The sequence below is a fragment of the Cnephaeus nilssonii genome, assembly GCF_951640355.1.
Source record: "Cnephaeus nilssonii genome assembly, chromosome: 9".
Lineage (NCBI taxonomy): Eukaryota > Metazoa > Chordata > Mammalia > Chiroptera > Vespertilionidae > Cnephaeus > Cnephaeus nilssonii.
This window is the reverse complement of record NC_137080.1, coordinates 92,844,255-92,867,159: the sequence shown is the minus strand read 5'-3', so window position 1 is coordinate 92,867,159 and position 22,905 is coordinate 92,844,255. Positions and strand designations below refer to the sequence as shown.

At 47.6% G+C, this 22,905-nt stretch overlaps 1 protein-coding gene and 1 pseudogene across 2 annotated transcripts; one reads left to right on the top strand and one right to left on the bottom strand.

The window, feature by feature from the left end:
• The first annotated feature begins 336 nt into the window (after positions 1–336).
• On the top strand, positions 337–2,747 carry LOC307105535 (forkhead box protein M1-like; annotated as a pseudogene). The gene has a single exon. The product of its transcript is annotated as a forkhead box protein M1-like (transcript).
• Positions 2,748–15,943: 13,196 nt separating this feature from the next.
• RPS10 (ribosomal protein S10) lies at positions 15,944–22,413 on the bottom strand. Its single transcript, XM_079780013.1, has 6 exons — positions 22,332–22,413; positions 21,359–21,508; positions 20,960–21,131; positions 19,301–19,378; positions 16,848–16,903; positions 15,944–16,033 (listed from the first exon to the last, which is right to left on the bottom strand). The coding sequence occupies exons 2-6, from the start codon at positions 21,506–21,508 to the stop codon at positions 15,992–15,994; spliced, it is 498 nt and encodes a 165-aa protein (XP_079636139.1). The 5' UTR covers positions 22,332–22,413; the 3' UTR covers positions 15,944–15,991.
• Between the last annotated feature and the right edge of the window lie 492 nt (positions 22,414–22,905).

The following is a 22,905-nucleotide window of genomic DNA, read 5'->3' as shown; positions in this document are numbered from 1 at the left end:
CAATCGATGTGTGTCTCTCACATTGATCTTGTCTCTCCCCCTCCCTTCCACTCTCTCTAAAACTCAATGGAAAAAAATATTCTTGGGTTAGGATTAACAACAACAAAAAGAAATTGACAACCTGATTCTAAAATGTACATAGAAATGTAAAAGACCAAGAATAGCCAAAACAATCTTAAAAAGGAAAAAGCGGGTGCCCAACCCCACTCCCGACCCCCTGGCCCGGGACCCCCTCCTTCCCGGGAACCTCCCGGGGATTTCCCATCCCTCCCACCCGGCTGGGCCTGGCACGAGTCCCTGCCAGGTGCCCTGGCTCGGCCCCAGGTTGGAGGAGCCCACCCTAGGAGCCACAGCCCAACAGCTACAGCTACAGTGACTGCAGTCGGGAGATCTCGGACATCCTGCTGCTCCTTGCACTTTTCAGAGTCCATGCTTGTGATTCTCAATGGAGAGTGAAACACAGATTCTAATGAAAACCAGCCCCCATCGGCCACGGATTCTCAAAAGACAGAGGCTGCCCCTACCTGTTCAAGAGGCCCCTGCCCAACAAGAGCCCAGGCCTCCAAGAAAGTGGCAGAGTCCACCTCTTGCAAGTTTCCGGCTGGGACCAAGATTATTAACCACCCCACTATGCCCAACCCCCAAGCGGTGGCCATCCCCAACAATGCCAATATCCAGAGCATCCTCACAGCATTGACCGCCAAAGGAAAAGAGAGTGGCAGCAATGGGCCCAACAAATCCATCCTCATTAGCTGTAGGGGAGCTCCCACTCACCCTCCAGAACCCCAGCCTCAAGCCCAAACCAGCAATGATTCTGAGAGGACAGAAGGGATCACCAAGACCCTGGGACCAGAACCTGCAGCTACGGAAGTGGAAGTGAGTCTTCCTAGACCACCTGGAGCCCGTCTCGGGCAGCGATGGGAGAACTGTGCTGGCGGTGAGGCAGCAGGCTGCGCTCTTAACACCAGCCTGACCAACATCCAGTGGCTTGGAAAGATGAGTTCTGGCCTGGGCTCCTGCGGCATCAAGCAAGAGGTGGAGGGAAAGGAAAACCAGTACCTGGAGCCGAATCAGGTTAAGGTTGAGAAGCCTCCAAGAGGATCAACATCCTGGCGGACTCCGTGTCTGAGCGGCCGCCGTACTCTTACATGGCCATGATACAATTCGCCATCAACAGTACTGAGAGGAAACATATGACCTTGAAAGGCATCTACACGTGGATCAAGGACAACTTCCCCTATTTTAAGCATATGGCAAAGCCAGGCTGGAAAAATCCCATTTGCCATAATCTTTCTCTTCTTGACATGTTTGTTCGAGAGACATCTGCCAATGGCAAGGTCTCCTTTTGGACCATTCACCCCAGTGCCAATCGCTACTTGACCTTGGACCAGGTGTTTAAGCAGCAGAAATGACCCAATCCTGAGCTCCGCCGGAATGTGACCATCAAAACTGCACTCCCACTGGGCACACGGCGGGAAATGAAGCCATTGCTACCCCGGGTCAGCTCATACCTGGTACCATTCAGTTCCCAGTGAACCAGCCACTGGTGTTACAGCCCTCACCCAAGGCGGCATTGCCCCCGGCAGCTTCACTCATGAGCTCAGAGCTTGCCCGCCACAGCAAGTGAGTCCATATTGCCCCCAAGCTTCTGGGTGTCCAGTCCTGGTTGAGAAGGTCACCCTCAGATTGTACATGTACTCTCCTAGATTCTCTTTCAGGATTTGTGCCGCTAGCTGATGAGGGGTCGCCCCTCTGCCCACTGCAGGGCCAGTGAAAGAGGAGAAACGCCTGCTTGGAGAAGGGCTATCGCCTCTGCTTCCAGTTCAGTCCATCAGGAGGAAGAAATACAGCCCGGGGAGGAGATGCCACACTTGGGGAGGCCCATCAAGGCGGAGAGCCCGCCCCGGTAGAGTGGCCCTCACCGTGCCCACATGTCAAAGAGGAGCTGTCTCAGTCCTGGGAGGAGGGCTCCCCACTCTCCACTCCAAGGTCCGAAAGTCCCACAGTGGGCTCAGGTCCCCAACCCGGGGTGTGTCTGAAATGCTCGTGATTAAACGAAGGGAGGGGAGGGAGAGGAGCCGGTCTCGACGGAAACAGCCCCAGCTGCCTCCCTGTGCGGACCAGCCCGAGCTGCTCTTCTCAGAGGCCCTGGGACTTCAAGACCAGCCACAGAGCTCACCCTCCCTGGAGGGCCCTCTGTGCCCACCTCCCAGCGTGGCTACTCCCAGGAGGAGGGAGGACCTTTTAAGACACCCATTAAGGAGACGCTGCCCATCTCCCCCACCTCGAGCAAATCTGTCCTCCCCTTGAGCCCCAAATCCTGGAGGCTTACACCCCAAGCTAAAGTTGGGGGCTTAGATTTCAGCCCAGTTTGAACCCCTGAGGATACCTTTGGCCCCCTACCTGACGCCCTGGGGCTGACAGATCTCAGTACCACCCCACTGAAAAGTTGCCCCTCTTTGACTCACCCCAAGAACTCCTCAATTCTGAGCCCTTTGACCTCAACTCTGACCCCTTTAGTAGCTGTTCCCTCTCAGAAATGGAAGCCCTCAAACCAAGCTACCCCTCGGGGAACCACAGGTTGCCAGCCTTCCAGCCTACCGTTCCCTGACCGAAGGCCTGGTTCTGGACACAATGAATGGCAGCCTGAGCAGGATTCTGCTGGACATCAGCTTCCCTGGCCTGGAGGAGGGCCTGCTGGGCCCTGACAACATCACTGGGCTCAGCTCATGCCTGAGCTGCGGTAGAGACCTGCCCTTACCCTTGCTGCTCAACCTGACTACTCTTCTTTGCAGTCTGGTGGCTGGGCCATGCAAGGCCTGAGTAAGGACAGCAAGCAGGGACCGTCCGCCCCTCTAGCCCCATCTTGCCTGGTTATGCCAAGGCAGACATCATGCCACAGCCACCACTGGGCCCTCTACAAGCCTCAAGGCCCTGGTATCTGGACTCTGTGCCACGCTATGCTCCCCTAGAGAATCTGATTCCTCTCTCCCCCTGCGAGAGCTGAAGGGTGGGCCTAGCAGAAATGAGGATGAAAAGATTAGGAACTCCCAAACTGTTTGCATTCTGTGCCCCGCAGTTTCACCTTCCCTGTTCCTTGCAGGATGTCCTATAAATACTGTATATGCTCCAAAATTATCCTCTAATTTTAAATGTAAGCTTATTTCCTTAGATCAGTGGTCGGCAAACCGCGGCTCGCCAGCCACATGCGGCTCTTTGGTCCCTTGAGTGTGGCTCTTCCACAAAATACCACGTGCGGGCACGCACGTACAGTGCAATTGAAACTTCGTGGCCCATGCGCAGAAGTTGGTTTTCGGCCTGGGCGAGTCTATTTTGAAGAAGTGGCGTTAGAACACTCAAGGGGCCAAAGAGCCGCATGTGGCTCTCGAGCCGCGGTTTGCCGACCACTGCCTTAGATCATTATCCACAGACTATCAGAAGGTGGATAGGGTGACAGGGGTTTCAGTTTGCTTCTGTTCCTTGCTTTTAGTCCCTAGAGAAGGGGGACCTGCAGTGCACGCTTTCCTCCAGGCCCAAGTCGCCTGCCTCAGGGTTCTTTACTGTCGACACCCAGACAAGCAGATCTGCTTGCCAGAGCCCCTCTTACTGCTCTTCCCTCCCACCTCCCCGTGTTTCCAAGAAGAAATCCTAGTAAAAACATCTCTTATAATACGTCAAGAGTTGAATTGGGGGTGGGAGTGGATGCATTTGAAACAGAGTGTGGGTGCCCAGATGTGTGCCCATTTGATGTTTCTCTGATCGTGCCCCTAATCATGCCAGAGAAACTAGCATGATGAGAACTTGGCTTGAGGCTTGAGAAGGCTAAAAGGCTCTGACCTGCCTGGCTTCCATAGCTTGCACTGCAGCTTTGCAAAGAGCCACGAGGCCCCAGCTGGCCATATGCCTGTGAGCCAGTGCAAGAACACTACTGTAACTAGTAACTACTCCGTAAAATCCAGGATGTAAAAAAAGGAAAAAGTCTGGAATGCTTACCTAACTTTAACATTCTGAAGTCTCAATAGTTAAGACTGTGATTTTGATCTTAGGATAAACATGATCTGATATAGGATAGAGTCCAGGAATCAACACACACTTCTACAATCCACTGATTTTTGACAACAGTGCCAAAGCATATCAATGGGGAAAGAAAAATATTTCAACAAGTAATGATGGAACAATTGAATATTCTTTATTTTTTAAATATATTTTTATTGATTTTAGGAAGGGAGAGGGAGAGAGAAATAGAAACATCAATGATGAGAGAGAATCATTGATTGGCTGCCTCCTGCATGCCCCCCACTGGGGATTAAGTCTGCAACCTGGGCATGTGCCCTTGACCAGAATCGAACCCAGGACCCTTAAGTCCGCAGGCCAACTCTCTATCCACTGAGCCAAACCAGCTAGGGCTATTCTTTTTTATTTATACTAATAATAGAGGAATATGCAAATTGTCTGGGACACCATCACGGTAACAGTAATGACTGAACAGCAGGCTGGCAGGCTGCGTGGGGCGACAGGCCGGCAGGGGGGTTAGTGAGGAACAACCAAACGACTGAACAGCAGGCTGCATGGGGTGACCAGGCTGGCGGGGGGGGGAGCAGTTGGGGACAACCAGGCCAGCAGGGAGGAAGTTGGGGGTGACCAGGTTGGCAGGGGGGGCAGTTAGGGGCAACCAGGTTGGCAGGGGGGGCAGTTGTGGGCAACTAGGCTGGCGGGGGGGGGCAGTTAGGCGTGATCAGGCAGGCAGGCAGGTGAGCAGTTAGGAGCCAGTGGTCCTGGATTGTGAGAGGGATGTCCCGGAGATCAGGCCTAAACCGGCAGTCGGACATCCCCCGAAGGGTCCCAGATTGGAGAGGGTGCAGGCTGGGCTGAGGAGACCCCCTCCATGCACGAATTTCATGCACTGGGCCTCTAGTATGTGTGTGTATTTTTTTTTTTTATTGATTTCAGAGAGGAAGGGAGAGGGAGAGAGATATAGAAACATCAATAATGAGAGAGAATCATTGATCAGCTGCCTCCTGCTTGCCTCCTACTGGGGATCAAGCCCACAACCTGGGCATGTACCCTTGACCGGGAATCCAACTGTGACTTCCTGATTCCTAGGCCAATGCTCAACCACTGAGCCACAGCGGCTGGGCTGGATATTCTTATTCATATGAAAAATAATGTGGGTGGCTCAGTGGTTGAGCATTGAAAAAGAAAAAGAAAAATAATGAACCTTGACACCTACCTTACACTATACACAAAAATTAATTTGAGATGAATCATAAACCTAAATGTAAAAGTTAAAACCATAAAACACTTAGAAGAAATCATAGGAGAACATTTTTTGGACCTGGGGGTAGGCAAGGATTTCTTAGCAGGAGCCAGAAAGCAGTAACAATAAAAGAAAAATTATAAGTTAGACTTCACCGAAGTTGTAAAACTCTGCTCCTCAAGGTACCTTTAAGAAAATGGACAATCAACCCCTATGTTCATAGCAGCTCTAAGATCTGGAAACAGCCCAAGTGCCCATCAGTAGATGAGTGGATAAAAAAGCTGTGGAAGAGCATTAGCCCAAGCACTGAAGGGCTGCGGATTCCACTCTTGGTCAAGGGCATTTGTGAGTTGCTGGTTCTTTCCCCGGCCCATTTCAGGCGGGGTGCGGGAGGCAACCAATTGATGTGTCTCTCTCATTTTAATGTTTCTCTCTCACACTCTCTTTCCCTCATCTCTCTCTCCCCGTCCTTCCCTTCTACTCTCTCTAAAAATCAATGGAAAAAACATCCTCAGATGAAGATTAACACACACACACACAAAGAGCGATGGTACATTTACACAATGTAATACTATGCAGCTATAAAAAAGAAGGATTTCTTACCCTTTGCAACAGCATGGATGGACCTGGAGAATATTATGCTGAGTGAAATAAGTTGGTCAGAGAGATAAATATCACTTGATTTCACTTATAAGTGAAATCTAATGAACTTAATAGACTGACAAAATAGGTCCAGAGACTGACATATCTCAGAGGTGGCAGGGGGGAGAGGGAGTAGGATGGGAAAAGATTAACCAAAAAACTTATATACATATATGCATAACCAATGGACACACATAATAGTGTGGTGAAGAAAAAAAAATAGTGTGGTGAAGGCCTGGGGTGGGGCAGGGGCTGAGAGGAGATGGGGAAATGGGGGGGAACAGGGGGACATCTGTAGTACTGTCAACAATAAAATAAAATAAAAATTGCATGTAGAAAAAGAAAAAGAAAATGGATAATCAAGCCACAGACTGAAAAAATATTCATAAAATATATTACTGATGAAGGACTTGTAAAGACTTGGGCAAAGTAATTGAATAGATACTTCCCAAAGAAAAATATACAAATGGCCAATAAGCTCAAGAAAAAACATCATTGGTAATCTGTAATGCAAATTAAAAACAAACTATGAGATACCACTACATCTCTATTAGAACGGCTAAGCTTAAGAATGACAGCATCAAATGTATGTGAGGAAGTCACGTAATGAACTGTCATATATTGCTGTTCAGAATATAAAATACTACAAACACTTAGGAGAACTGTTTGGCAATGTCTAATAAAGTTAAACATACTTCCACCTAAAAACCAAGTAATTCCATTCAGTGTGATGGGCAAAATAGTAGCCCCCCAAAGATGTCCACATCATAATCACCAGAACCTGGGAGTACAATACCTTACATGGGAAAGGGACTTTGCAGATGTAACTAAGTTAAGTATTTCAAGATAGGGAACTATCCTCTATGATCTCGATGGGCCTAATGTAATCATACGGGTCTTATAAGGGAAGGAGGGAGACAGGAGAGTCGGAGGCAGAGAAGGAGATGTGATGAGAGCAGAGGTCAGGGAGAGAGAGATTTAAAGATGCTATCCTGCTGGCTTTAAGATGGAGAAATAGGCCATGGAATGCAGGTGGCTTCTAGAAAAGGCAAGAACAGATTCTTCCCAAAGCTGCCAGAGGAACGCAGCTCTGCTGACCCATTTTGGACTTCTGACCATTAGAACTGTAAGCTCTCAAGTTTGTGTTGCTTTATGCCACTAAGTCTGTAATAATTTGTGATAGCAGCAATAGGAAACTAATACACCTAGGAAAAATGAACACGTGCCACAAAAGACTTCTATGAAGCATTCACAGCAGCTTTATTCACAACAACCAACCAGCACAGATGTCCATCTGTGACAGGGGGTGGATTAACTGGGAAGGGACAGGAGGGAGTTTTATGGGAAAGTGAAATGTGCTGCATCTTGGTAGGGTGTCAGTGCCCTCCAGCCTCCAATTAAGAATACACCTGTAGTTTAACAAGGTTGAGTTTTTTGCTCCTTGCAATGAGGGAGAACACGTACCATGGGGAAGCATGGGGTCTCAGTAAGAAGGTGTTAAGAATGACTTGTTTTAGGATTTGGTTTGTGTTAGGTGATTTTGGGGTGGTGTTAAGAAAGTAGGGCTTTGCCCTAACCGGTTTGGCTCAGTGGATAGAGGGTCAGCCTGCAGACTGAAAGGTCCCAGGTTCCATTCTGGTCAAGGGCATGTACTGGGGTTGCAGGCACATCCCCAGTGGGAGGTGTGCAGGAGGCAGCTGATTGATGTTTCTCTATCATCGATGTTTCTAACTCTCTATCCCTCTCCCTTCCTCTCTGTCAAAAATCAATAAAATATATTTTAAAAAAAGAAAGAAAGCAAGAAAGAAAGCAGGGCTTTGCTCTGGATTGGATGTTATCAGGAAGCAGGTGATTCTCTTTAAAAATCTTCCTTAGGAGGGAGGAATGGACGTGGCTAAAGATACACCTGACTGAGAAGCAGCACTCGTTAGCTGGGGAAAGGGGATGTTTGATATTTCAGTGGTTTGCACAGTGAACTTGTTTTTGTCTGTGATTTGGTAAGATTATAAAGTGATTTTTTATTTTTGTCTACTTGATCCGAGTCACAAGATGACTGTGTTCTGATGTTGATGTTTGATGACACTGCTTATAACAGGAGAACGACAAGCCTCACTGTGAGCACCAGGCCAACTTCAAACATGCCAAGGCCAGCTGTAAGGGTCGGGCACCTCCTGGATGTCAGGGCTGCTTTTCTCTTTCTTTCTCAGGGGTGTGAGTTACGTGGTTGTATCCATTCCTCCAAGGGTGGAGTTAAGATTTGTATATTTCAATGCCAATTTTATCCAAAATGCCTGTATAAAAAAAATCAACATGAATAAACTATAAACTATCGATACATGCAACATCATGGAAGAATCTCAAAACATTATGCTGAGCAAAAGGAACCAGACACAAGCCCTGCCGGTGTGGCTCAGTTGGTTGGAGCATCGTCACACACACTGAAAGGTGGTGGGTTTGATTCCCGTTCCGGGCACAGGCCTAAGGCGCAGGTTTGTTCCTGGTTGGGGTGCATGTGGGGGCAACCCATCAATGTTTCCCTCTCTCTCTCCCTCTCTCCCTCCCTCTTTAAAATTAATCAATAAATTAAAAAATTCATCCACAAAAGAGATCATAATGGTTCCCTTTATCTGATATTCTGGAAAAGGCAAGATTATAGAGACAAGAGCAGTGGTTAGCAGGGAGGGTGTTGTTGACCACGAAGGGGCAGCATGGGAACTTTTCAGGGTGAGGGAAAGGTTCTCTAGCTGCACTGTGGTTAACAACTGTATCTGTTTATCAGAACTCAGACTGTATTCTGAAAGAGGATGACTTTTGCTGCATGTAAATTATACCTCAATAAACTGGACTAAAGAAATGATTGAGTTAGAGGTTCCAGGGGAGTGGGTATAGGTATCTATGTAACAAGGATAATAGAACATTGATGGCCGTTAAAGCTCAGTGGTGGGTATATGCTGGTTTATTACATTCTTATGTTTATCTTACATTTGTTTGAAATTTTCCATAATAAAGTTTTTCAAAAAAATTTAATGGAAAGGAAAATATGTGTGTAATGGAGGCAAAGATGTCAGTCCGTTACTGCTGGTCTCCCCGATGCACTTTTGTACGTTAATGAACTGATGCCCCTTGAGTCTCAAACTGACCTCCTGCTTTCCATGCACATAAATAAACTAGAACGATTTATTTGACATTTCTCGCTGGTACTTTTTAGATTCTTTTTAATATCACTTGATTTGTAGCTTTTGCAAATTTTGCTCTGTTTTGAGGTCTCCTTATTCCTTCAGCTTGGGTATCCGCTCCCATTTAGTATTTACTTACTTTAAGGGCGTCCTTTTCCTCACAATGGCCTCTTTGATACGTCAGGAAACCATGCAGGGCTTATTTTTCAAGTGGCTGTTCTTTTGGATTTGTGCCATGCATTTATCACGGGCTCCCAATAAAGCACTTTCAAATAGAAATGGGCTCCAGGCTTTCTATGGGCTGTAACTTTTTAAACAATTCCTTTCATTTCTCCCCCTTAATGTCCCCATTCTGTCCTAGTTTCCCTTTCTAAAACTGAGCAATCAAGTGATGGATTTCCCCCTCCCTTTCCCGTTAGCAGGCTGAATGTGTATTGTGGTCTCTATTGACTGAGTGGTTTACCCATGACCACTGTGCCCAGTGTGGGCACTGCCCAGACCCAAATTCAGGTTACTATTTCCTGCAGTGGGGGTTCGAGTATTTGTCAAGCAGCCAGCACTCCTGGTCATGCCAATCCTCACCTTTATTTTGTTAATTGTTTTTGTTTGTTATTTTTTAAAATATATTTTTATTTATTTCAGAGAGGAAGGGAGAGGGAGACATGGAAACATCAATGATGAGAGAGGAACATAGATCAGCTGCCCTTGCCCCCCCTCCCCCACATGCCCCACACTGGGGATCAAGCCCACAACCCGGGCCTCTACCCTGACCTGGAATTGAACCTGGTTTATGGGTCGACGCTCAACTACTGAGCCACACCAGCTGGGCGCATGCCCGGGGTTGTGGGCTTGGCCCCCAGTGGGGGACAGCTGATCAATGTTAATTGGCTCAGTATCATCTATAATAATAAAAGTGTAATATGCTAATTAGATCGAACATCCTTCTGGACTTCCTTCCGGACAACCTTCTGGGCTGTGAGGGAAGCCCGGGTCCTGGGTGCCAGAGGGAAGCTGGTGCCGGCAGCTGGGGGAACGAAGGCCTACTCTTGCACAAATTTCGTGCATCGGGCCTCTAGTCCAAGGATAAAATCCAAACTCTTCACACCTACTAGAGTGGCTAAAATGAAAAGACTGAAGAGACCATCAATAGATGAGAGGAAACTGAGATTCACACACTGCTGGTGAGAATGTAAAATGGTAGAACTACCTTAGAAAACAGTTTGGCAGTTCCTCAAAATGTTAACCATAGAGTTAGCATATGACCCAGCAACTCCATTTCCTAGATATATATAACCAAGAGAAAGGAAAATACACTCCCACACAAAACTTGTACAGGAATGTTTATAGCAGCATTAGTCACAATAGCCAAAAACTTAAAATAACCCAAATGCCCACCAACACATAAATGGATAAAAAACTGTGGTATATCCATACAATGGAATATTACTCAGCAACAAAAATGAACTACCGATGCATGCAACAACACTAATTCAAGTAAAGGAAGCCAGACTATACAGAGTGCATACTGTATAAATCCATTTTTATGAAACTCTAGAACAGGCGTCCTCAAACTACGGCCCGCGGGCCACATGTGAGTGTTTTTGCCGCTTTGTTTTTTTACTTCAAAATAAGATATGTGCAGTGTGCATAGGAATTTGTTCATAGCTTTTTTAAACTATAGTCCGGCCCTCCAACAGTCTGAGGGACAGTGAACTGGCCCCCTGTTTAAAAAGTTTGAGGACCCCTGCTCTAGAAAATGCAAACTAATCTATACTGACAGAAAGCAGATGCCTGGTGATTAGGGGGGGTGAGGGATTAGGGATTAGAAACTAAGGAGGAAACTTTTGGACTGATGGTTATGTTTATTATCTTGATTTCATGGATGTACACATATGACAAAACTTATCAGATTGTACACTCTACATATATGCTTTTTATGTCAATTATACCTCAGTAAAACTGAAAAAAATAAAGAATAAAATAATACAAACACCTGGCCCAGCCATCATTATTGCTTCATGCTGTTTTAGTCCCAACTGTTGAGCCCTAGCTGGTTTGGCTCAGTGGATAGAGCATCGGCCTGCGGACTGAAGGGTCCCAGGTTCGATTCCAGTCAAGGGCACATGCCCGGGTTGCGGGCTTGAACCCCAGTAGGGGGTGTGCAGGAGGCAGCCAATCAATGATTCTCTCTCATCATTGATGTTTCTATCTCTCTCCCTCTCCCTTCCTCTCTGAAATCAATAAAAACATATTTTTTTAAAAAAGATTAAGCTCACATGGTGACAGTGACCCACTATGGGAGGCTTTTTCCTGGATATTCTTTGCTCCCCTCTGCCCCACAAGTCTCCAATAAAACTCCAGCTATAGCCACCAGACCACCTACCATTTAGTGTACATTTCTAGGTCTGCCTTCCCTAATTCTAGCAGAACCTCCATAGCAATCATGCATCTCAGTCACTTTTGCATTCCCAATTGGGCCTACAGAAACTTTTTTTCTTTTTTTCTTGCATAGAAGGGGACAGCATCTCAGAGACAACTCCTTACAGGACATCATTCATGCAGCTAACAATTACAAAGGAGCTACTGCACGTGAGGCACTGAGCAGGCCCCCAGAGCGAGGCTCAGTGTCAGAGAGGAAATGGACAGTGTCCATCAGTTCCAATACAGGCTGCTATAGCTCAGCTGCTGTAGGCACTAACAGGTGGGGCACCTGACCTGACTCTGAAGTAGGGGCGGTTCTGTCAGCAAAGGCTTCTTAGAGGTGGTATTTAATCTGAACAATGAAGAATGAATAAGAGCTCCATGTGGGTGGGAGGTGGGAGAGGTTCCCCTGTTAAAGGAATGCTGTGTGCAAAGAAGTCTCAAGTCGGGAAAGAGCGTGAGCCAGTTTAGCTGGACTCAGGATTTGGAGCCTTGCTTTGGTAGGCAGATGGGAAGTTGTAATGAACCTGTTAGGCCATGAAAGGAGTTTTGCATTTGTCTAGGTTCTAAAACATTCTAGAAGGCCCAAGTTGGTTTGGCTCAGGGGATAGAGCGTCAGCCTATGGACTGAAGGGTCCCAGGTTTGATTCTGGCCAAGGGCACATGCCCAGGTTGCAGGCTCAATCCTCAGTAGGAGGCATGCAGGGGGCAGCCCATCAATAATTCTCTCTCATCATTGATATTTCTCTCTCTCCCTCTCCCTTCCTCTCTGAAACCAACAGGAAAAAAATAATAATAATAATAATAAAAGACTCTAGAAGGCAATACAGAGCTTTTGAAGAACTTTAAGCTGGGAAACACCTTGTTCAGATTTTTTGTTTCCAAAAAATAATCTTGGTGCCTCATGGAGAGCAGTTGGAAGTGAGGCAAAGCTGGAGGCCAGGGACCTCTCAGGGGAAGTTGATGGTAGTCTGGGGCAAGGCCGAGGGAGGGCTGAGCAGGATGGTACACTTCTGCCTCCCCGCCCCCCCTCACCAGCCCAGTCACCTTCTTTCCCAGACTGCCAGCTTCTCTCCGCATCCTAAGATCAAGTCCTTGTCCTGAAAACCTAACCAAAAAGGCCACCCACCTCTCACCTAGATGGCTGATCCTGCCGCTGATCCATAGAGCTTTCCCCTCATTGGAAACAGCCAAACCTTGTCCCAGAACAAAGTGATTAAACCAGGCCTCCCTCTTCTGTGGGCTTAGAAACAATGGTCCTAAAGAGTGCTATCAGCAAGGCTCCTTTCTCCCATATCACTTCTTCCAGGTAAGAAGTAAAAGGATTGACAAATCCATTCTAAGGGTTCAGCTTTAAAGCAGAAGTGGTAGAAGCCCCCGCCCCCGCATTGCTGTGGGGCCACTACCAACTGCATTCCCAAACCTTGGAGAACTGTTTGGGCTGCTCTTTTAGCTTCATTAACAGACCTGGCTTCTGGAGCCCAGGGTAGGAATGGGGAATTCCTAGCCCCATGGGCCCACACTGCCCTGATGGAGGCCAGTGCCTGGGGTAGGGAGTGTTCTAGTGGGCCCTGTCTTTAGGGTTAGATACATCCTTTTCAAAAACACTGTCTCTCAGCATCTAACCTAGGCACAAGGTAGCTGCTGTTTAAAGGTTTACTAAATTCATCAAAACAGTAGGGCTGCCCTAGCTGGGTAGCTCAGTTGGTTAGAGTGTTGTCCCAATATGTTAAGGTTGCAGTTCGATCACCGGTCAGGGCACATACAAGAATCAACCAATGAATGAATAAATATGTGGAACAATAAATTGATGTTTCTCTCTAAAATCAATTAAAAAACAAAACAGAAGTAGGACTTCAAGAGTCGCAGACTTAAAGCTGCTACTGGCACTGCCTATAAGAGGAATCTATTTTTCAGGGGAAGGGGATTTGTGTCCATATTGGGAAGTTGTTAAATTATGAAAATGTATCTTCAGCTGTCAGTTTCCAAAATTCCTTTAAAAATCCTGATGCCTTTCTTGCTGGTAGTAGTGGGAATAGGGATTAGCTGGTGAACTATGAGCCTGGAGATCAACCCTGGGAGGTGGGCCAAAACTCCAAAAGCTTTTGTCCAACAATGTGCCCATGCAGGTGCCCAACTGGGCCTCTCTGTGCCCCTCATAACCCATGCACCCCAAATGACCTTCTCAGGCACTTTTAATAGCAAACATTTGTTTTTCCTAGCTTTACTAAAACACACACACACACACACACACACACACACACACACACACCCAGAACAGCCCAGCTGGTGGCTCAGTGGTTGAGCATTAACCTATGAACCAGGTCACTGTTTGATTCCCCATCAGGGCACATGCCCGGGTTGTGGGCTCAATCCCCAGGGGGGGGGGGGGGGGGGGCGTGCAGGAGGCAGCCGATTAGATTCTCATCATTGATGTTTCTAGCTCTCTCTCTCCCTCCCCCTTCCTCTCTGAAATCAATAAAAATGTATTTTTTAAAAGTAACAAAAACACAACAAAAAACAAAACCAACCTTCATTTCTGGCGTCAGTTTCACAACCCAATACCACTTTGAAGGAAACCTCTTTAAGATGCCGACTTGTCTCACCCTCCTGCTCCTCACTTCAGCCTTCACTCATGGCCCCTGCCCTCCCCTTCCTTAGAATTCAGCCTGGACATGATACTTACGTAGTATTTGGCATGGGCTCAAGGTATAGCTTTGGTTTGGTTTTCCTAACTAGACTGTGAGGTTCTTGAAGGCCAATTTTGAGGCTTGTTTCCCAGGGCACATACTGGCACTGATCCCTGAACAGCTAATTAATGATTATTGATTGGCAGGGGCCACACAGTCTACCAAAATGTGAGGAAGGGCTGGCAGGCAGCAAGAGCCACCACCATCTGCATGTTTTTACCCACAGGCTCTGCCTCTACTTTGTAGATTCTCCAGGTTTTCCCAGCGTCCGTGGGAGATCTTGAAGAACACATTCTGGAACTAACTGAAATCACGAGGGAAGGGGTTGGCAAAGAGCCCTCGTTGAAAAAGTGATGCTTTAGTACCAGAAAGTCACCAGGGTTATGAGAAAACCCATCCACTTGCTCTCTGGCCTCAATGTGAAACAGAAAGGCCAGGAGCTACTAACGTTTCACGTGGGATCCAGGTTAAACAATCAAGGCGTGTGGACACCGGCAAACCACTTGACATCACTCGAGCCAGCAGAAAAATTGGATAAAAAGCAATCTTTGGCAAAGCAGCAGTGAAACAGCTTCCCCAAACACAACCTTCCTGCCAAAGCAAGCTTCTGCTTATTGGTGGTTCAGATTCCAAAGCACACCTCCCAGGGCCAAGTTTAAGTGCACAATTGGTGTTGCCTTTGGCTGCCACCTTGTGGTCTAAATTACAAATGTCTATGAAGACTGAAATAGGTGGCTACCAAGACGAAACCACCTGGGTAGGATTCTTGACATCTCACTTGTGTAATATTGTACCACACAAATATAACCCCCAAGTCCCTGTACCCCTGAAGATCCACTTCAGCTGCCAGTTTTGCTGGCTGGCCAGAGCTGCTGCCTTAAAAGCTTTGACCCCCGCTTAGGAAGCACACTATACTGGACCCATCTAGTCAGGGTTTGATCTGCAAGTCAAGCCAAAGGCAGGTCACGCAGCAAACCTGCCTGTGCTTCTGTCCAAGCTCATCGGACTGCACCTTCACCGCCCCCTCCTGACACTGTGCTAAGTACATGGTGTTTGCAGCGCAGGACCACAGGAATGGTCCCATCATTTCCTTTTTGAGAGAAAACATCAACTTCTTGTTCCACTTATATTTCATTGGTTCTTTTATATGCCCTGACTTTTATGGGATCGACATCGCAACCTTGGTGTATCAGGGTGATGTTCTAACTGAGCCACTTGGCCAGGGCTCCATCAACACCCTTCTCTTGTCACCTCTCACTAAGGCTCCAGGAAAACTGGACAATGCACCCCCTCTTGTACCCTTTGACATGTAAATCCTTTAGCCTTTAAGGTTGAGATTAGTAAACTGTAGGCCTGAACACCATGCCTGTAGTTTCTTCCGCCTGTTAGACTGTGAAGGATTTTAGAACAGTATTCCCCCGGTTTTCCTTACATCCTGCCTCCCCTGAACTTCCGATATTCCCAAATAGGCACAGAATCTCAGTTCCAAGACCAACAAAATAGCAACTTTCCCACCACACAGAGCTGAGCCAGCATGGCTGGCCTGGTGAAGACGCCCAGCATTCTAACAGCCTCCCAAAATGGTAACCACATCGGCCATGACTCTGCAGGGAGGTGTCTGCTGGAACAAAGAGAGCCCAAGTCAAAGCCAAGTCCTGCAGCAACAAGTGATGTCACCCTGGGTAAGACAACTCCCCAAACCAACCCAGTCTTGCCCCATTTACATTCCATAATGCAAACAAAACGGGCACACAACATTGTTTTCTGACCACAAGTTTATTCAACACAAAATAACCCATCCAACTTTACTGAGGTGGCTGACCACGTCCACGACCAAATCCGCCTCTCTGTAAGAGAAAGCACAGACACTGGCGTTAGCAGTAAGCCGAACAGCAGGCCTCCTTATCACTGGTGAGGCTCCCCAAAGAGAGTGCAAGTCACAAGCCCCAGCCTTGCCCTATTGGCTGTAGGGCCACATTCACTTTGCAGGCCGTTTCCTCATTTGTAAAACGGAAATATGGACAACCATTAAAGAGTGTGCTCACATATACACACAAAGAAGCCATAGCACGGGACAAGATCTTGTGTCTGCCACCCCCGCCCCCCTTTCACTGTGCTACAGGGCAGCTGCTGTTCCAGTGACAGCCCAGCCCCCACACAAGCACCTGACCTGGATTACCTAATCTCACAATCATCTTGAGATAGCTACAATCATCACCTCTATTTTATAGGTGAGAAACTGGGACACAGATCAAACCTTCTGAAGGAAAATAGAGGATTTGATTCCAGTCCACCTCAGTTCTAGAGCCCACTCACTCTCCAGTGATAGATTCTCAACCTTACACTTGGTTCGTGAAACTAAAGGGATTACGGTCATTATAAAAGAAATAGAAAAGACCACTATGCTACACGTAGTATTGATCTGTGAGACTCATTGCAATAATCTATATATTAAAAAAAGTTTCCACCTTAATCAATAAAGAAATTTTTTAAAAAAAAGTTTCCATCTGTCTTAATGTAAAAACCTTATTTGGAATTTGTGGGGTGTTTTTTTTTTTTGGCGGCTGGGGGGGGGGGGGGATGGATGAGGAGTGGGACCCGCAGGGCTGGGGCCATAACAGTGACTGCTCATGGAGAGCAAACAGGGGAAGGAATACTCACAAACTGGAATTCTGTTGCTGACCCAGCCCCGGCCTCAGCTTTCTTGTCAGCACCAGCTGGAACGAGAAACACCGTTTAGATTCATCACATGGTCCCATTTACTGCAGATAAAGTCACCCAACCTAATCTTGCAGGGAAAGCCATGTCAGCAAACAGACCCCATGAAGTACAAGTGAATTACACCTTCTGAGCCACTTTGCCCCCTCCCTCTCCCAGGGCAGCTTTCCTTTAGTCATCCTTCAAAACTCACAGTCCAAACTATTTATTGCCTCCTCCAGGAAGGCTGCCCTGACTGCCACTTCCCATCACTACATGCTTCAGATTAGCACCTAGCTTACAAAGGGAACTCAATGAAGGAAGAACTAAAAGGTAAAGAACACAATGGCCCACAGAAGCAAAAAACAACTTTATTATGACCATGGGAAAGAAGCAAGAGGAAAGATCTCATGCTGCCCCGTCCAGCAGCCACTAGTCCAAATTGAGGTTTGTGTACAATACTTATCAGATTTCAAGACTTAAGAGAATGCAAAATCTCATTAATGTTTATATGGGTTAAAAAATTAACATTCAGTGGGGTGGAGGTCAATGGGGGGAAAAGAGGGGACATTGTAATACTCCCCCGCCCCCCCCATTGGTTTCAGAGAGGATGGGATGAGATAGAAACATCAATCTTGAGAATCATTGATTGGCTGCCTCATGCATGCCCTCTACTGATGATCGAGCCTGATAGAGCCTGCAACCGGGCATGTGCCCTTACTGAAATCGAACCTGGGACTCCTCAGTCCAAAGGCCAACACTCCATCTACTGAGCCAAACCAGCTAGGGCCACTATAATACTTTTAACAATAAAGATAAATTTTTAAAAAATTAACATTCATGTGAACTATTTCCATTTGCTTTAAGTGTGGTCATTAGGAAATTTTATAGTCCACACTGCAGGGGTGGAGCCACAGGGTCAACAGTGAGTATGGTTTCAGGAAATCTTGTTCAAATTGGGGTCCCTCTGGCCCACTTCAGACCACACCAACCACAGGCTCCTGTCTGCTCACTCCCCTGCCCCTTTGACCAGTAAGTCAGTGTCTTCTCCATCTCCATACCTTTGTTCATGCTCACCTCTTGCCTGAAATGCTCACTCCCCTAAACTTGAGAACCCACCCTGAGGCTTGGTCCCAACTGTCACACCCCCTGTAGCACCATTCCCTGACTGATTTCCCATGTGCTGTGACTTCTGTAAGAGCAGCCACTAACTTTCTCTAAATGGAGAGGTTTGCCAGAGGAATTCATTACTACTATCCTGTAATGTATTCAGGTCAAGTGCTCATTTAATCAGGAACTACGACTAGAGAGAGGTTAAGAGTGAAAAGTCAGTAAAAATTCCCTTTTATACCTTGTTTTTCTAACACAATTGTTTCTGCAACAAAGACAGTGATTCTTCCTACCACTCCTCTGCAAACACCAATGGCTCCCCATCCTACCCAAGAGTAAAACCCCAAGTCCTCTCACAGCCTACAGACCGTAAGACCCACATCCTTATCAGATTCTCCAACTGTCCTCTGTCATTTAGACAAGCCAGATGCCTTCCCCAGGTGGCCACTGGCTGGCTCCCCTCCTCATCTGTCAGGTGTTTGCTTAAATCTCACTTCTGCAACATTACTGAAAATTACACACACACTTTAATTTTCCTGTAGCATCCACATCACTGGGACATATTATGTTACTTATTTTTGCTTACCCATCTCCTATCACTAAAATGCAAGTTCAATGAGAGAAGAGCCTTTTTATGTTATAAACACTACTGTCTCCTCAGCTCCTAGGACAGTGAGTGCCTAGCACACCACAGGCACTCAATATATATTTGCTGAATGAACAAAAACATCTGCTGTTCCAAGTCAATGCTAATATTTGCTATTTAAAACAAGATTTTACAGAAGGGGGTCCTAATATAAGGTGACAGAAGATTTGACTTTGGGTGATGGGTACACGGTGCAATATACATTTCTTGTAACATAAAAACCCAACCTGAAACCTATATGTTCATGTTGACCACTGTCAATGCAATTAATTTAATAAATGAGTATTTAAAATATAATAAAACAAGATTTTACACTATTTTTGCAATAAGAAAACAACAAAGGTAATTTGAGTGGATCCTACCTTCAAGGAGCTTACAACACAGGAACACAACCACAACATAAAACCACATTGCTTTGCTGAAAGTTTTCAGTTTGCTCTAAAGGTCTTCAACCTAAGTCTGTCCCTAGCTCAAAGGCTGTTTCCCCCAATCCCCACCCATCAAACCCTTGCGTAAGGCAAGAAGCACAAAGGACCCCAGTGAAGAATGAAACCAAGACCTTTCTGGTCACTCTGGCATCTTCAAGGGCTGAGCCCCAGCCAAAGCTGACGGAGAATCCAGATTCTACCCTCACACCCCCACACAGTCCACCGTTACTCACGGGGCACAGCACTCCGTCTGTAGGTGTCTCTGTCGGCTTCCCCTCGTGTGAGTCTTGCAGGTCGCTCGCCCTCCAGACCTACACAAGTAAACCACACTGTGAACATGGGCGATGGGTTCCCTTCAGGCCAAGAAAACTGGAATTGCTCTCCAAGTCTCACCCGAGAACATCGTAGTCATTGTAAAGAGTTAATGGGAATGGGAACTCCTACACCTAGAACTACCAGCTAGAAAAACTTGTCATTGACATTGTGGCTCCTTGAAGGCCTGGGAAAACTCACATCTAAATTAAAATGCCACACATCTGCAAAAGGATTGCTTTCTATTGTATTTTTCAATATAAACGCACACTTTCCAATTACTTGGCAAATTCAGAAATTCAGCTATTTGTACAAACTTTCCAACAGCTAAAATTTTGAACTTGATCCATCTCTGAAGTGGAAACTCCCTGTACACAGGAGGCATCACAGAAGAAAGCCCCCCTCCAACAGGAAGTATATAAATAAAGAGGCCACCAAGAATCCTTCAGTCCCCGTCCCCCCCTCCACCCATCCTTCATGCCGTGGATACATTAAGACAGATTTTAAAAGGCACCTTAAAAACACTGAAGTTTAATTTAGTATTCTCTCTACCCAGTTACCTTAGAGTCCATATAGTTAAAACACCTTTTTTTGGGGGGGGGGGGGGCGTGTTTAATCCCTACCCGAGGATATTTTTTTCTATTGATTTTTAGAGAGTAGAGGGAGGGAGGGAGGGAGGGAGGGAGGGAGAAGAAAGAGAAAAACATCAATGTGAGAGACACATCCATTGATTGCTTTCTACATGCGCCCTGACTGGAGCTGGGAATCGAACCTACAACCCAGGCATGTGCCCTTGGCCAGCAATTGAACCCGGGACCCTTCGGTGTTAGTCACATCAGCCCAGGCAAACCATTCTTTAACGCACAAGAGATAAAACTGAACCTGAAGGGAGTGGCTAAAACAAATAAATGCCAGGCCTCACACACAGGGCCACTAAGTCAAGTCTGTGGGGCAGAGACAATGGGCTCCTCGATGCAGTGTAGGACTTCTGCTCTGGATACACAGCCCCACTCGGCCACCAGGAGCCCTTGGGAGCATCTGTAAACAAGGGTTCCTGAGCTCCATGGAGTCTCCAGTGGGACCTGGAAGCCACGGCCATCTGTGTGTAGGATCTCCATCATCACCCAAGCTTACAAAGTTCTTGTGACAAGTTTTTCAGAACCCAAGGAAGAGGAAATCACAACCCGGGCAAAAACATGACTGTGAGCCAGTAGGTAATCCGCCCCCGACCCCACACCCACACATCAAGCATAAACTTTCACACTGTGATTTTCCTGAAAAGGTTACTCAATGCTCTACCACACAGGTCTGGTCACAGACTAATATTCTGTGTGAATGCCGTCTCCTGGGATAACCCGAGGGCCTGAGTCCAGATCCATTACAAGTCTCATCCTAGGGTACAAAGGTTTCGGGACTTGACCTGCATGCCAGAGGCCTCTACAGCTGACACCAATGGTGGATTATAAGACCCCTTTCCGTCTGCCCCACAACCCCCCCCCCCCCCCCCCCGCACCATGTACTGCTCCCAGGAAGAGCTGGTGCAGAGCAGGCCGCTGGAGGCATTTATTTGGGCACCATACCTTTGGGCCTTGGGCGGCCAGTCTCAGGCCTGCTGCGGCGCAACGTGGCGGGCACGATCTCGGGGGGCAGGTGGAGGTAATCGCGGAGGTACTGGATGCCCTCGTTGGTAAGGTACCAGTAGAAGTGTCTCCAGGCAAACTGCTCCTTCACGTAGCCCCGGGACTTGAGAGACTGCAAGACAGAAAACCCCGGTTGAGACCTGACTAGAGGCTTAGACCAGAAACGCGGTGCAGAGGGGGCTGGGCTGCGCCGTAGACAAGTTTTCAGATGCATCTACCTCACGGCCCGTCAAGGCAGCGAGAAGCTCGGGCTGTCCTGGCCTCCCCTTGGCATTTGCCTTGAACAGCCGCGGAAAACCCCTCCATCGGCACCCACTCCAGCAGCGCCCGGCTGGCTACCTGCATGGCCTTCATGACGTGAAGATTGGGCACGTTCTTGTCTGCCAGCTCGGGGTGCTTAGGCATGTGCACATCCTTCTTGGCCACCATCACCCCCTCCTTAAAGAGGAGTTCGTAGATGGCAATCCGGTTCTTCTTGGGCATCAACATCTACGGGAAGAAAGCGACCAAGAGCCCCTCTAAGCAATGTGGCCAGGGGTCAGGAACCGAGTTCAAGACCCACAAACGACCACACGAAATCGGTCCAATGGATTGGAATCTCAAACACAAAACATGCAGGAAGGAGGGATTCAAACTCTGTAGACTGACGCCCACCAGTTAGTTACCAGCTCCCACCTCCAGCCCCGAAAACACTTCAGGTGAGAAAAAAGTTACCAAGGCATCAAAACAAAACGGGGGTACACATTCGCTTCAAACTTTCACTCACAACCATAAAGGAATAATGGGGCGCAGACCCGGCATTCTATGAGTGTCTGGGGACCATCAACAACTGTACCAAGGTGCGCACGGCGAGGCTGTACCCTCAGGTACGCAATGGGAGGCCAGAGGAGTCTCTTTCTCACGACGGGCCGCTGACCCGCATCCAAAGGGCTAAGGCCTTCGCATCCTCATTTCCTACCCCTCTCCCCCAAAACTAGAGTCCCAGGGCCAAGCAAAGAGGCAACCGGGGTGAGGAGTTCTTCCCCAAAGGGAAAGTGTGCAAGCGGGGTACAGTCCTAGCCTCGCCCACAGACACCGCCACGCAAGGGCTTCATCCTTCTCTCCTCGGCCCTCCGCCATCGGGACGCCGATCTTCGCGAACAGCGTCCCACTACCCTCCAGAGTGCGCCCCTGGCCTCTCACTACTCAGAAATGAGCGAGCGCGCAGTGGGAGAGGGGTCCCCTCGCCCCAACTCCGGGGGAGCGCAGCGACTACGGCGGCCACAGGGCCAGGATGGAGGCCGATAGGAGCCCGCACTCCATAGGAACTCACCGCGACAGCTGCTGCGTCCCGGGCCCGAGCTAGAAAGGAAAGAGCATGCGCGGCGCGGCGCGGCGTCTCTTCCGGGCCGGCGTGCCCCGCCCCCCGTCAGGACCCGCGCACAGCCTGGGGTGGCCTCGGCGGTGCCTGAGAGACTGGCGGCTCGGCAGCTGCAAACCCTGAGGACACCGCCGGGAGCCTCTACGTGGTTTGTCAGGAAATAGTCCCTTTTCTGCTTGGGCATGCTCCTTCGAAACACGCTACTTCTTTATTCCCAGCAATAATTTAACTTAATATTATGCAAGTAATGCATGCGCTTTGAGCGAGAAAAGAGAGAACATACAAAGTAATAACAATAACAATAATAAAAGACTTTTTAAAAACAATCCTATCAACCAAAGATAACCACGATTAACATTTTGGTATATATTCTTCCAAACTCACATACACCCAAGTAAATGTATGTATTTTTTTTCCACTCTATGATGGGACATATATTAAATCCTTCACTGCTCTATGTAACAATGCCACACACATCTGCACCCTTGCCCAATATTTTACTTAGAATAAATTCCTGGAGGTGTAG

Coding starts and splice junctions, on each gene's coding strand:
- RPS10 (XM_079780013.1), bottom strand. CDS start 21,508: ATGTTGATGCCCAAGAAGAACCGGATTGCCATCTACGAACTCCTCTTT. Junction 21,132..21,358: donor ACGTCATGAAGGCCATGCAG/GTAGCCAGCCGG, acceptor TCTGTCTTGCAG/TCTCTCAAGTCCCGGGGCTA. Junction 16,904..19,300: donor CAGACGGAGTGCTGTGCCCC/GTGAGTAACGGT, acceptor TTCTCGTTCCAG/CTGGTGCTGACAAGAAAGCT.